We start from the raw sequence: 15,084 nt of genomic DNA on the forward strand, positions 1-15,084 counted from the left end.
GAGCCCCCCCAGCTGCTGCACCAAAGGGCAACGCAGGGACGATGGGACCCACAAACGGCCACGCAATGGGAGGGGGGACCCCCAGGAAAGGGAACGTCGGGGGGCTGGAGGAGAGGGGGGATGGAGGGAAAGAGGGGTTGGAGGGGAAAGAGGAGATGGAAGGAAAGGGGGGTTGGAGGGGAAAAAGGAGATGGAAGGAAAGGGGGGGGATGGAAGGAAAGGGGGGGATGGAAGGAAAGGGGGGTGTCACCCCCCGGGGCTGAGCCCCGCGGCCGTGGGAAGGGCACGACCGGGGGCACCGGCTGGCGAGGGGACCGGGACGATTGGAGAAGGGGACGCCGGGGCGGGGGGAACACCAGGATAGCAAAGAAAGGGGAGGCGGAGGCACCGCAACAGCCGGACACCGGGGGACAGGAGGAGACCGCGACACCGGACCCGCACCCCCCGCTCCCCGGTACCTGCGGCAGGTGAGGCCGGGCCGGGCTCCGCAGCGCGGACGAGCCCCGTTCCTCCCGTTCGTTCCGCTCCGCTGGGCAGCGCGGCCCGGGGGGGTCCGGGGGGGGGGGCGGGCGGGGCCGGGGCCGCTGCGCGCGGAGCGGAACCGCCACCTCCCGCCACCTCCCGCCGCTGCGGCCGCCGGCCCCGCGCGCGCCCGCCACTGATAGGGGGCGCGGTCGCCACGGCAACGGCGACTCCACCTGCGGGCCGGCGGGGGGGGCGCGGCGGGGGGACCTCCCGGCCAGGAGGGGGCGCGCGCGCGCGCGGAGGGGGCGGAGCTTGGGTGGGCGGGGCTTGGGGGGCGGGAAATGGGGATGCATTGGGGCAAGAGGGTGATGGGGGGAATTGGGGGTGCAAGAGGGTGACTGGGGGTGCATTGGGGCAAGAGGATGCTGGGGGCAACTAGGGGTGCAATAGGGCAGGAGGGTGCTGCGGGAGCTGGGGCTGCAAGAGGGTAACTGGAGGTGCAATGGGGCAAGAGGGTACTGGGGGTGCAAGAGGGTAACTGGGGGTGCAAGAGGGCAAGAGAGTGCTGGGGGGAATTGGGGGTGCAGTGGGGCAGGAGGGTGTTGAAGGGAACTGGGGGTGCAATAGGGTAACTGGGAGTGCAATGGGGCAAGGGGAGGGTGCTGGGGAACTGGGGGTGCAATGGGGCAGGGGTGCATGCGGGTGCAATATTCTTCTAATATCTTTAATCAGTGGGATCTGGGTCTGAGCATCCACAGGTTGCATCCTGCCTGCCCCCAACGCCCCCCCAGCCCAAACCACGAGCATACACGGCGCTGTGAACCCCGAGAGCTGCAGAGCCGGCCAAAACACCACTGAGAATGACCCGTGCGAAAAATTGCCCCGTGTCCTGCCCTGCCTGCACACCCAGCCACGTGCACCCCAATTTCAGCCCCCGCCGGGTCCCCAGTGTGGCAGCGCACCCCGCTGCAGGGTGGGGGAGCAGCCGAGACCCCCCGCTTTATTTGGGGAAACTGAGGCACAAAGCTGCAGCAAAGCGGCACCTCCCCAGCCTGCCTGCACCCCGCCTGCACCCCCACTCACACCAGTGCGCCCAGCAGCGATACTGGGGGGCCCCTTGGCGACTGCCCAGCCTGGCCTGTCCATACATCTGTGCTGCCTGTTATTTATTTATTCCAAAGTCGGATTTATTCTGGGCAGCTGCAAATCTGCTGCTGTCAGGCAGCCGCCGGCACGTTAACACTCAGCCCCAGCCTTTTTTCCTTTCTTTATTTATATTTTTTCCCTGCAGCAGAACTGGACAAGCTTAAATCCCAGCTTTTATAGACTTTTCTTTAGCCCTGAGAGAGGCACGTTCCTGCTCCAGCCCCGCTGCGGTATTTAACCTCACGCTGCAGCTTAGGAGCTGCGAGGTGCCCGGGTAGACACGGCTTAATTGTGATCCAGCTGGCGGGCGGGTGTTTAACTGGTTACGAGGGTTTGTAATCCCTCGTTTTCCAGGGTTTATCACTTGTCTGTGTAAAAACACGCCGTCCCGGTTGGTACGTTCCCTCGGAGCCCCGTGCAGAATAATGTGAGAAATAGGGAGGGGGGATGAGGTCACTCCCTTAAGCCCTCATATTGTTTCTCTAAATGTTCTTAACTTTCTATGCGTTTGGCGTCGGCCACCACGGGGGTGGACTCGGCTGGGATCAGTGCACACGCAGAGATGGGAAACTTGGCCATCCATCCCATTCTTGCCGGATTGACCCCAAATTCAGCGCCCCATTCCCATCCTTTTCGTCATTGTTAACGTGCCCATTTAACGCATCTTCCCATCTGGGTTTTAAATCAGCTACCAGCCACCTCGGACTTCTCCACAAATTTGCTCACAGTCTGTAGGGTGTTGGTACAATTATTTGCTTTTTTTTGTGTGTTTTTTCTCTGCTCTGTTACATACAAATGCGATTAACATTAATATTGCGCTTGCTTTCCCGTTCCTATGCACGAGTACAATGGCGTTTTGCCGGAGGCTTCGCCACGCTGAAAGGGATGTTGACATTTATGACATGTTTCTATTCACCTCTGACTTTGTAAACTCTCTCATATGTGATTTTTTAGAAGATAATAAAGAACTAGCAAAGCCTGTGATCCCAAATACCCGCCAGGCTCCCCTAGAGCAGCAAGGCAAGTTCCAAACGACTCATGCGAACCCCGAGTGTTGGATCTCAATGTCATTTAAAGGTTGGCACCCTGGGTTTCTAGTGTTCCCAATGTCATTGTCTCCCCATTATTATTTACCACCTGCAGTGAAAATGAAGATAAATGGGGGAAAATTGGGTTTGACTGGTACCAGTAGATGCGCAGACCCCCAGTCCCACTGGGCACCCACGACCCCGAGTGACGGGGTGCAGAAGGCAAGCAGATCATTCCAGAATCCAGATCATCTTCCTTTCACCTTCCAAAAACCCTCCAAAACTTATCAGACCCCAGGTCAACACAAACCGGAATTCTTTAGAGCTACTGCTTAAAAAAGAATATCTTTAAATTGTAATAATAAGGGAAAGATTTCTAGTTATTTACTGAGAAATAGCACTCTACAGCTGGAAATGTCACTGCTCCCGCTCACAAGCAGATGTGGACCGTGCGTGCGGCACGAGAGCGATGGCAAAGTCCGTAATTAACCAAAATCGGGATGCTGGGCTGGTGCAAATCACCGCAGCCACGCAGGATTCGGCCGCTTCCCTTTGCACAGCAGCTTTTTGCAAAGAGAGGGGCTGCAGAGCGGGGACCCCCCCGTGCTCCCGAACCAGGCGGGTGCGAAGCGGGTGGCGGATCAGATGCAGCAATGCCGGTTTTCCTTACAAAACTCAATGTCTTCCCACCGCGCTAAGTCTGGGAGCCGCCGGCTCCGTCCTCGGGGAGGTGTCTAGTTGGAGATGATCTAAGAGTCCTTTCCAACCGCATCCTCCGGCTGCTCCGCGCTCGCCCTCCCTGGTGCCTTTTTGTATAAGTGACAGTTCAGGTGGGGATTTATTGCTGTCCCAGAGCTGTGGAGTCACTGTCACCCGGAGGAGGAGTGATCGGGGTGCTGCCTGGCCTGGGGACACCCCTGGGCACACAGGATGGACCTTGTCCCCAGGGCCGCTCAGCACAAGGGTGCCTGGATGCATCACACACCGTCCTGGTCCTTGAGGGAGGATCAAGTCACTGGGGAACACACAATGAAGGGACATCCCCACATGGACGTGGGGACCAAACTGGGTGTCCCTTGCCTGATGCTCTTCCTCAGACCTGGGGATGCTCTTCCTCAAACCCAGGGGATGCTCTTCCTCAAACCTGGGGGATGCTCTTCCTTAGACCTGGGGATGCTCTTCCTCAAACCCAGGGGATGCTCTTCCTCAAACCCAGGGGATGCTCTTCCTCAGACCTGGGGATGCTCTTCCTCAAACCCAGGGGATGCTCTTCCTCAGACCTGGGGATGCTCATCCTCAGACCTGGGGGATGCTCCCCACTGAGGCTGCTGCAAACAGCCACCCATTTCATGCACCATCAAATAAAGCTAAATTTGAGATGTATGTATTTTTTTATGAATGGTCACCTTTTCAGATAATTTCCTTTGCAGTATGTTATTTTTTGGACCACTCTGATTATCAAAAGCAGGTCTAACACACAGCGCATTCTCCAGGAAGGGTGACAGAGGGAGAGTGCTGCTCACACCTGCTTCTAAACACATTACATTGGGGAAAACCCAGAGATATGTGACACTTCAGGATAAAAGCCGCTGACCCTCCTCTCCTCCAGACAGCCCCCAAGGATCAGATAGGGTCCCCCTGCACCCCAAGATGTCCCTTACCTGGTCCCGCAGGCGCTCCTGCTGTCCCCGCAGCGCCAGCGCGTGCTGCGGGTACTTGTTCTTCAGGTGGTCCATGAAGGCGTCCCGCTTGCGCTCCATCTCGGATTTCTGGAGGCCGGTGAGGGCTTCCAGGCTCTGGGCGGCGATGACGGTGTGCCGCCGCTCCGAGGTGTGCACCAGCCCCACGTTGGAGAAGCGCCGGGTGCCGTTGCCCAGGGTCCGGTATTCCCGCGGGTACTCGGCATCATCCGCCGAGATCATGTGGGTGCTGGTCCGCTCGGGATCTGCACGGGCGGGGGGAGAAAAGTGGGGTCAGGGACACCCCCGCTGCTATGGGGCACAGGGGGGTGCTGAGATTTGAGGATGGAGACAGGGTTTTGGGGTAGGAGTGGTGGCTGAGCCCAGCTGGGAGCGGGGCACCCCTCAATGGGATACACTGGGGGCTGGGGGGTGCAGGTTTGTCCCCTGCGCTGGTAGCGGTGTCACCACTCCTGGGGACGGTGGTGGTAGCGGATGGATGGGGCAGGGGGCAGCAGGAGGGACAGAGGGGCTGGGATGCCACCGGGACCACGATGTTCAGACCGAAACATGAATAAAACAGCGTTGGGGTCATAAAACGGCACAGACGAGACACAGGAGCTGGGCACCACTACAGAGCACAGACAGAGGGACATGGACACACGGACAAACCAAAAAGAAAATGAAATAGGGGCCAGAGTGAGGGGAGGCTCATGTCTGCCCGTCAGCATGTCTGTCCCACCATGTCCTGCTGGAGACCCCTGCCAGGAGGTCTGCACCCCCCATCCTGCCCCATCCCAGCCCTTGGGTACCAAACCCAGCACCATGGGATGCTCTGACCCGTTCCAGCCCTTGGGTACCAAACCCGGCACCACAGGATGCTCTGCCCCATCCCAGCCCCTGGGTACCAAACCCAGCACCATGGGATGCTCTGACCCGTTCCAGCCCTTGGGTACCAAACCTGGCATCACGGGATGCTCTGCCTCATCCCAGCCCTTGGGTACCAAACCTGGCATCACGGGATGCTCTGCCTCATCCCAGCCCCTGGGTACCAAACCCGGCACCACGGGATGCTCTGCCCCATCCCAGACCTTGGGTACCAAACCCGACATCACGGGATGCTCTGCCCCATCGCAGAGCTCCCCCCATCCTGGGCAGGCAGCACAGGCAGGAGGGCAGGCAGGGGGTCACACACCCAGCGCAGCAAAAGGGACTCGTCCCTTTGCTAATAATTCATTAACCACACGTTGTAATTTTAATTACTGAGGAAGTTTTGCCGAGCGCACACAAGGCGAGTGGTGACAAACTCCAGGGTGTCCCCTGGTACCTCCTCAGGTGACAAGGCCACCCTGCGGTCCCCAGCCCCACACCCAACTGCAGAGCAACCCGGGGCACCCAACCCCAGCCCAAAAAGCCACTTTTGAGAGTCTGGTGCCACCTGAGCCCACGTCACACCGCCCTGGCTGAGGCCACGAGCTGCCTTCGCTGCCACTCACTAGTTTGGCAACCCGCAGCGCGTGTTGCAGGGATTTGCCATGTTGAAGTGTTCATTTTGCTCCCCATTTAACCTTGATCCATTATTCATCTCTCTCCTCTTCCTTTTTTTCCCCCGTCCCTTCCTACCCAAGCTCCTGTTAAGCAAATCATAGAGAGTTTTTCCTTTCCTCTCAATTATTTATCAGCCCAACGTATTAGCTTTATAACAACTGATTGTGGTATTAATGTAGGACAAGACTCCAGCGTGTGCTACAGACACAAATCTCCTCTGCTCAAGGTCATACAAGAGGTTTGCAATGAGCCAGGAGGGGACACTAAACTCAGTAAATACCACAGGGACATCCTTCCCCTCCAAAGCTTGATCCTCCCACTTTCCTCCTCCAGAAAACAAGGGTCCGGCTCCCCGCACAGCTCCATCACCCTGGCAAGGGGACTGTCACCCCCGTATATAGAAGACGACAGCAGAATCTGAGCAAGAGCTGAACATCCTGGTCCCTCCTCGTCTCCGCTGAGTCCCAGTGTCACCGCTGCACGGGGCAGGTCGTGGTGGCACATCCGCCACGTGCCACACACCCCAGGGATGGTGGCACCGGAGAGACGCCAGCAGAGCCACCTTGACCCTTCTGCCGTGGAGGGGACAAGGTGATGCGGGGCTGAGAGCATCGTCCCAGGGTCTCCAACATCACCGGCTGAGAAGCTTCTGCCAAACACCAGCAGTGACGGGAGACGCAGACGGAGCAATTTCTCCTGTCCCAGCCTCAGAGCCCTGGGAGCTGCCGTCCCCCCGTTCCTTTCATGTCACAGCCCCCCAGAACACAAGCTGCAAAAGAGGGGTGACAGGGAACCCCAAAATCCCCCGGCTGCAGCGGTGACAGGGCTGGGAGCAGCCAGGCTGGGAGGAAGGAGCTGCAGCTCCTCTTCCTCACCGTGGAGAGAACAGCGAGGGGGCCTGAGCACAGGGACGGGGGTTTGGGGGGTGCAAAAGGGGCTGGTTCGCTGCAGCTGCTTCCACCAGCCCTGGGTTTAGCAGCCCTGGCTCCTTCCCACCCTCCTCCTTTCAGCACATCAGCATGCAGCTCCCCGCTCCCTAATTACATGCTCTTCGAGCAGAACGCGCCAGCTCCCTGTCTCTCCTCTGACTACTAAAAAGGCTGATTTGAAAAGCCCTGCACAAGCTGCGCGGGGGTCAGCGCAACGCTGGGCGCTGCTGGGGGCTCTGCCGCCCCCCGGCTGCGCCGCATCCGCTCCCGCATCCGTCACCAGGCTCCGGAGCGAGCTGGGGAGCTGGGGGGGGGGCAGCATCAGTACCATGAACTGGAGGAAAAGCCACCGCGGATACACGTGTACCTGTCCCCACGCTGGTGACCGTCCCCTCCAGATCACAGGCTGGAGCGGGCAGAGAGCGTTTGATAAAGGAACAGACAACTGGGGTATGGGGGCTTCTTCAACCTTCCTTCAACCCCTCCATGCTCGTTCATGCACGACAGAGAGTGTAAATCAGAATTATTTGCTTGGAATAGACCCTCAAGAACAACCTTTAACCCATCCTGGCACTGTCCCATGTCCCTGAGAACCTCATCTCTGTCCATTCAACCCCACCAGGGACGGTGACTCCACCACCGCCCTGGGCAGCCTGTTCCAACTCCCAACAACCCCTTCGGCGAAGAAATTTGCCTTAATATCCAATCTAAACCTCCCCGGTGCACTCGAATCCTTCCTTCCTGGCCTCACCCCAAGGGGATATCAATAATTACACCTGCACCCCAAATCCTCCACCGAGTTGTTTCTCCTCCCGCTCAGGGATGCTGGAGCAGCAGCACATCCCTGGAAAGTCCTTCCCAGGGCTGCTTCCAAGTAGGTCACTGTGGTGGCAGAACCAGTGGCCGGAGCCTCCCCAGGGTCCCCATCTCAGCGCTGTCCCCACTGTCACCAGCGAGGTGACACTGCGGGAAGTGTCCCCCACGCAGGGACCGTCCCCTCGCTTACCCGCGGGCGCAGGACAGCTCCCACGGCGGGCGGCAAAGCGCTGCGGCGGGACGGGGGACGCAGCCCCCCGGTCCGCGGGGGCTTCGGGCGGCTCCTTGGCCGGGCGCAGGGCTCTCACGACAGCCAAAATCCCACGGAAAATCCTGGCCAGCCCCTCCACGAGCAGTGGGGGGTTCGGTGAGCGCGTCTCTCTTTGCCGATTCATCCATCCATCTTCCTTAGGTACCAGCAGAGATGTCACCCGTGCCGGGGACGCAGCCCGGACACATCCATCACCTCCTTCCCTGGAGGTTGGGGACACCAGAGGCACCGGAGCCCAACTGAGCTTTGGGTGATGCTCTTCAGGCTTTGCAGCCCAAGCAGCAGCTCCCTCCTCCCTCGCTGCGAGACGGGGGTGGGAGATGTCCCCAAAAACCTGCCCCGCGCTGCAGGCACGGCCCCCTGAGAGCCACGTCAGGCCAGAGCAGCCGCAGGGTCGGTGGCACCGTCCGCTCGGATCCCCCCGCCGGCAGCTCGGCGGGGGTTTATCATCAAGAGGATCTCTCAAACCCGGTTTATTACTGCAGTTTCATAAATCTTCATGAGGCAGCGAGGCCGGGAAAGCAAACGGCGGTTAGCGGAGCATGAAAAATAGCCCCAGAAAGCGATTGTACAAAAAGGGGCGAGGGGAGGGGAAGGCGAGAGTGCGTTTGGGGAGAAAGGGAAGCGAAAGAATAGAAGCCCCTCGGAGCGACGCGGCTCCCGCGCACCCGGCCATTAAAGTGGTGGAAGAGAGGGATGCGCTCGCCTTCCACCCGAAGGCTGCGGCTGCTGCAGCCGGATTTTTGTTCGTTTCAAATCAATCTGCAGAGAAATGCAGCCCTGTTCCACACTGAGCCCCTGGGCGGCGGGTGCCCCTGTCTCCTGGGGACGCTAGGAGCGGGACAGACTCTTCCTCATCATCTTCCTCACAGTTTAGGGACAACCAGCACTGGGAAAAGCCCCTGGGAGGAACCAGTAACACCCGTCCCAGCACAAAGCCCCCCAGGACAGGGGGGGTGCAGCTCCCCCATCTCCTGCCCCATCCCGAGGGTCCCTCCCGGCAGCCCCGGCTCAGCAGCAGGCTCCCCACCGTGCCTTTCACTCCCAAATTCAAGCGGAACCAAGGGAAATAAAACACCACCCGCCAAGCGTTTCACTGGGAACTTCCCCAGCGGGTTCGTGCAGAGCCCCCGGCACCGCGGCTCCCTCCGCTCCGCGAAGGCGGGCAGGGGCACGGTGCCCGCAGGAGGTGACAGTCCGGATGTCACCCTGCAGACCTGGCCCTGCCTGTCCCCAGCCTCTGTGTGCCCTGGAGCTGCGCAGGGAGGAAGAGCCAGCCCAGAGCTGTGCAATCACAGAATCATTTTGGTTGGAAAAGCCCCTCAGGCTCATCGAGTCCAACCGTTCCCCCACCCCGGCACTGCCCCATGTCCTGAGAACCTCATGTCCGTCTGTCCAACCCTCCAGGGATGTGACTCCAGCACTGCCCTGGGCAGCCTGTTCCAATGCCCCACAGCCCTTTGGGGAAGAAATTGTTCCCAGATCCAACCTCAACCTCACCTGGTGCAACTTGAGGCCGTTTCCTCGCTGAACCCCCCAGGTCCCTCAGCCGCTCCCATCACACTTGTGCTCCAGCCCCTTCCCCAGCTCCGTTCCCTTCTCTCCACTCGCTCCAGCACCTCAAGGGTTTTCTTGGCATGAGGGACCCAAAACTGAACCCAGAACCGAACTGAGCACCAGTGCGTTGGTTGCACCAGTTGCTCCCGGAGCTCGGGGGGCTCCAGCTGGCATCTCTCCGCAACGCTGCCCCGACACGCAGCTCCTTGGCTTTGGAAGCAGAGAACCAGCCGGATAAATTCCCCATGTCACTGTCAAAACCCAAACTGAAGGAGAAATCCCATCTGGCCAGCCCTGTAAAAAGTGGCAGCTACTTCCCACCTCGCTGGGTGTTATCGCACCCACGCGCATTGAAACGCAAGGCGAGTTCACGTCCTATGGACACAGCACCCAGTGCGGGAATGTCCCCATCGCCCTGCGGGAAGGACAGTGACCGAGGGAGGGTTTGTCCCCAGCTGTCCCAGACACCCTGGCAGGGTGAGGTATCAACACTGGAAAGGGAAAACAGGAGGGATGGAGGGAGGGATGGCTCACAGCTGGGACAGATGGGACAAAGCTTCCCTCACCATCAGCTTCCTCTCCGACCCTCGGCATGAGGCTGAAGTCAGAAGTGCCCGCTGCATGGAGAGCATCCCTGCCCGGGGCAGAGCCTTCCCCGCCGGGGACCGGAGGAGAAAGGAGCCGCTGGCAAGGGGCCGCGTCCTGGGCTGGGGAAATGCCAGCAGCTCTGCGATGCCGGATAGAAATAAAAGGAGAGGGTGGCAGGGGCCAGGCTCCTCACAGCACAAACACAAGCCACATTGTGGGCTTGTCTCGCACCCACACATGAGTGGCAATTCGGGGCGGCATAGCCTGGCAACCGGGGTGGGATTAGTCGTGGTGGCGCCAGCCTGGGGATCCCCCCTGGCCCAGATGAGAGAGGGAAACTGAGGCACGGGGCTGGAGGAGGAAAAGGTCTGTCCCAGCGTGCGGGCAGGTGGATTCCTGCTGCTCCAAGAACCCCCCCTGCCCTCTGGGTGTCCCTGGAGAATTCCCAGTACAGACCAGTCCCACAATCCAGGAACGGCCCCAGGGATGCAGCTGCCCGCCCCCGGCTCCTGCAAAGCCGGGTCCTGGGCGTTCCTGCCTTGAGCTGCTCCAGCAAATTGCTCAGGAAATCAATTCCCATCTATCAGGCATCAGGAAAGCGATAAACTGCCCCTCAAGACACCAAATCGATGGTTCCTCTCAGCCCAGAGCGCAGGGAGGGAGGTGGGGAAGAGGCTGCGTGGGAGGACGGGCAGCGCCAAGAGCCAGGCACCAGGCCATGTGCAGCTGTGTCCCGCTCTTGGGGACAGCAATGAGGGACACACATCCACAGGGGACGCACATCCACGGAGGATGCACATCCACGGGGGACGTGCGCCAGCAGCCTGGGCATCACCGCACCATCTTGGAAACACCGGCAAGCTCCGATTCAGAGAGCTTGCCGTCAAAACCAGAGACAAAAGGCCACAAGTTGCTGGAGAGGAAGGTAAAAGGATGAGAGAAAAGCAGCGAAAAGCGGGGAAAAGCTGGCGGGCAGAGCGGGCGATGCTCCTGGCCACACACAGCGATGCACCGTGGCATCGCTGCCCTTCTGCTCCATGCACTCGGTGCAATTTTTCCAGCAAGCTAATCACTCCCTCTCATCTCCTGCCATTAACGCGGTCACGCTAACCGCTCGCTCGCCTGACGGGAGCTCCGACCGCGCTCCGCACCTCGGCAAGAGCAAATGCACCTGAGAGCACAGGGGAGAGCCAAGGGGCGAAACGCCCCTCCTTGCAAAAGAGCCACTAAGGGAAGAATTTAAGCCAAACCCATGGTTTTTCCAGCCCTTGCCCTGCAGCTTGGGGTCAGAGCCTCTGGCTGGAGTCACCAGAGAGTCCAGCTCCATGGGGAGGCACCCAGGAGATGGGGCTTTCCCTGCACGGTGCGATGGGATCGCGGCGATCGCTCAGCCCGGCACAACGCTTGGCCCGTCTCTGCCTTGGCACAGGGGGAACAAACTCTTTCGAAGACTTGGCTCCCGCTGCCACCATCACAACGTGCTTGGACACACAGCCCAGAGCTCCCCCAGCATCCCACAGGAACCGGGGGGATACCTGTTTGATGAGATGGGGTGATGCTGCGCCCCGGCAGCCGCGGGGGAGAGGCTGGAAGAAGATTTTGGTGTTACAGAAGGGCTCAGGAACGCTCCAAATGGGGTGCGGAGAACAGAGCCTATTTAGGAACATGCAGGTAGGATGTAGGAGGCTGGTCACCGCCTGCTCTGCCAGCCTGGTTAGTCACAGCTAGTTAAAAATCAAAAACGCTGAAAAAAAAGAGCTCGGATCCATGTCTCAGACGCAGGAAAACACACGATTTGAAAACATGGGCTAAGATCCACCCAAGCTTTGCTGTCAGCCTGATCAGAGACACCAGCACCATGGCACAAGGATGTGTCACCCCGCTCTGCCCATGGGGACACCCAGGTACCCAACCCACCGCATCCCCCAACACATCCCACCTCTGATCCCCATGTCCTGCTGCGGGTGGCACCAGGACAAGGTCACCGCACTGTTCCCAGAGGTGGATGCCACCCCTCTGGTTCCTACCAGCACCAAACAAGCCCTGATGCTGCCTCCTGCCCCTCTGACCCCCCCAGCCCACAGCAGCCCCCCCGCCCGTCAGCAGCTGCGCAGGCAGGGAGGTTATTCAAGCAAAAGGAGGGCAGCAGCAGCTGCCTGCAGCCCTGCCCGCATCCTCCCACCCACGCCGGGCATCCAGCCCTGCCCGCGCCATCGCCCCTCAGGGCAGAGCTTGGGGCTGGCACCATCCCCAAGGGGCCAGCATCACCCGTTGTCCCCCTCCGTGTCCCCCCCCAAATCCATACCCAGCAGCAAGGGATGCAGCCGGTAGTCCCCGTGCTCGGCGGCTCTCGGCACGGCTCTCGGGGACGCGCCGAGGGGATGCTGTGCCCAGCGAGGCAGCATGGTGGCACCCAGGCAGGCGAGAGGGACCAGGAGGCGGCTCAGAGCACGGCTCCCCAAAATCTGCGTGACAAACACACGCGGCTGATGGCATATGTTGGAACCAAATTAAATATGGTTTTACTAATCGCTTGGCGTTTAAAGCAACACGCCGTCTCTGTCAAGTTAAATCTAAGGAGACGTTTCGAGTTGCGTTGGCTGTTTATGGTAATTAAATACAGAACCGGTTCATTATTAAGCACATTTGCAGCGAAAGGGAGCAGCGAGGTGGGTTGTTACCGACCTTATCAAGCGGCGCTGACCTCGGGGAAGCCGGTGCTCAACCACTCGGCCACCGTCGCCTCACATCCAAATCCTGCGCATCGGGGAGCGGAGCCCACGATCTGCTGCCACCCGGACCCTGTCACCCGCCGGTCCCCGCTGCTGTCCCCGAGCTAGAGGGGGACGTGCAGTGGGGTTGTCTCCATGGCCGCCAGTCGCTGTCCCCGTTTCTCTGCCAGCGGCCATCGCATCCTCCCGGCTCCGCGCCAGCGCTTTCACTCACATCCTTCCCCAACCCCGGCAACTTTTCCCCCCCTGCCGGGTTTTATTCCTCCGCTCCGTGCGGGCGTCTGTCTCTCTTGCTCTCTTTTCTGGCTCAGGCGTTTCCGAGCTCCCCGTGGGTCTCTGGGTATTATTTTTTCTCTTTATTCCCTTCCTCTTGAAATGTCAGCATGCCCCCTCAAAACACATCACATGGGCTGGGAGCCAGGAGCCGGTGCACAGCCACGCACCGCGGCAGCGCCGGCACGGCGCCGGCTGCCCCTGCCCTGCCGAAGCAAGAGGCTATCGGCAATGTGCCATGGGCTACCGGAGTGCCACGGGCTACCGATGTGCCACGGGTTATCAGAGTGCCATGGGTTGTTAGTGTGCCATGGGCTACTGGAGTGCCACAGGCTACCGATGTGCCACGGGTTGTTAGTGTGCCATGGGCTACTAGAGTGCCACAGGCTACCAGTGTACCACTGGTTATCAGAGTGCCATGGGTTGATAGTGTGCCACGGGCTACCGATGTGCCACTGGTTATCGGAATGCCACGGGTTGCCAGTGTGCCATGGGCTACTGGAGTGCCACAGGCTACTGGTGTACCACTGGTTATCGGTGTGCCAAAGGCTACCAGTGTGCCATGGGTTATCAGCGTGCCACGGGCTACTGGTGTGCCATGGGCTACACATGTGCCACAGGCTACTGGCACCACTCCTAGAGCCCTCCCCATGCTCCCATGAAACCTCACACCAAAGACACGCACGTCGGCTTTATCTCCATTTTACAGATGGGGAAACTGAGGCACAGATGGAGGCGGGGGCCGCAGGAGCGCAGAGCAAGAAGGGAGAAATTTGGGAGCGCTGAGCCCCTGGCTGGAGCCCTTCCAGGCGCTGGAGCAGCCGCAGCCGTGAGTCATGGCTGGCACAGGCGCCGGATCCATCGCGCGCTCTGCCATGGCAGCAAGGTGCCAAGAGCCACTCGTGCACAAAACGCCCATCGCCGGGTGACACCTTGTTTTCACCGGGGCCGGGCTCAGCTGGGCAGAGCAGTGCATGTCGACCAGGCAATTCCCAGGGAAAGGCTGGAAAAAGCAGCTCACACCTCAGGGTAGGACATTCTGCATTTACACCTGCAACCGCAAACATGGTTTTGCTCTCAGCAGCTGCCCAAGGAGCCTCTTCCAGCCAGTGTCAGCACGTCACCGGCCTGCGGGGGACAAGGACACTTGTGTCCCCTCTGCGGTCACTGGTGCCAGCCCAGGGTCTCTGCACCACCCAGCTCCTCCTCCCCACTACCTCTTCTTGCTCCTATCTAATCCACAAGCTCTTCAGAAGCACAATTTCTGCTCACAATGCCCGTGCACAGCCCCAAGCACAAAGCAGCCCTGCTCTGCCCCACTGGCAAAGCCAACAGTAAGACAGTCATGAGGGGGGACAGCCAGCGGCTTTGTGTCCGCTCCCAGCCGGGCTCGGCGCACGCAGTCTATACAGCAACATTCACCATGTGGTGCCCTGACACGCCGCACACAGCAGGTCTATTGTCCGTCATTCCAACCGCACGAGATCGGGGATGGAGCGAGCGCTCTGCTCCCCGGGCGGCAAAGGAGAGTCAACCAGGAGGGAATCCACACTGAGAGTCTTGCAGGTTGATCTGCCTGTGGGCTGATGCTCGGCATCACCTGCGGGATGGATGCTCAGCATCACCTGTGGGATGGATGCTCAGCATCACCTGTGGGATCGATGCTCAGCATTACCTGCGGGATTGATGCTCAGCATCACCTGAGGGATGGACGCCCAGCATCACCTGTGGGCTGGACACTCAGCATCACCTGTGGGCTGGACACTCAGCATCACCTGTGGGCTGGACACTCAGCATCACCTACGGGATGGATGCTGACAGATTCAAGCTGGGTGGAGAGAAAGGCTTTTCCCATTTCAAATTGCACTGTACCCACAGACATATACCTGCTGCTATCAGAAACGGGGAGGAAACCAGATTAAGCATAAAAAAAAGAGACCTTTTGACATCACACGGCTAAATGCACTTCACAGTTGAAGGACCAGAGAGCGTAATTTCTTATTAAACTCAGCCAAGTGATGGCTGATAAGTTCTCAAGTAATAAAAAACCCC

General features: G+C 59.6%; 1 protein-coding gene across 1 annotated transcript in view; it reads right to left on the minus strand.

Annotated features, from left to right (window-relative positions):
- SRCIN1 (SRC kinase signaling inhibitor 1) overlaps positions 1 to 4,576 on the minus strand; it is a 36,075-nt gene extending 31,499 nt beyond the window's left edge. Inside the window, exon 1 of the mRNA XM_082071061.1 lies at positions 4,301 to 4,576. Within this exon, the coding sequence (XP_081927187.1) occupies positions 4,301 to 4,561 (261 nt within the window). The 5' untranslated portion in view covers positions 4,562 to 4,576. The remainder of the gene's footprint in view (positions 1 to 4,300) is intronic.
- Positions 4,577 to 15,084: the final 10,508 nt, after the last annotated feature.

The sequence above is a fragment of the Streptopelia decaocto genome (assembly GCF_964273445.1).
Source record: "Streptopelia decaocto genome assembly, chromosome: 22".
Classification (NCBI taxonomy): domain Eukaryota; kingdom Metazoa; phylum Chordata; class Aves; order Columbiformes; family Columbidae; genus Streptopelia; species Streptopelia decaocto.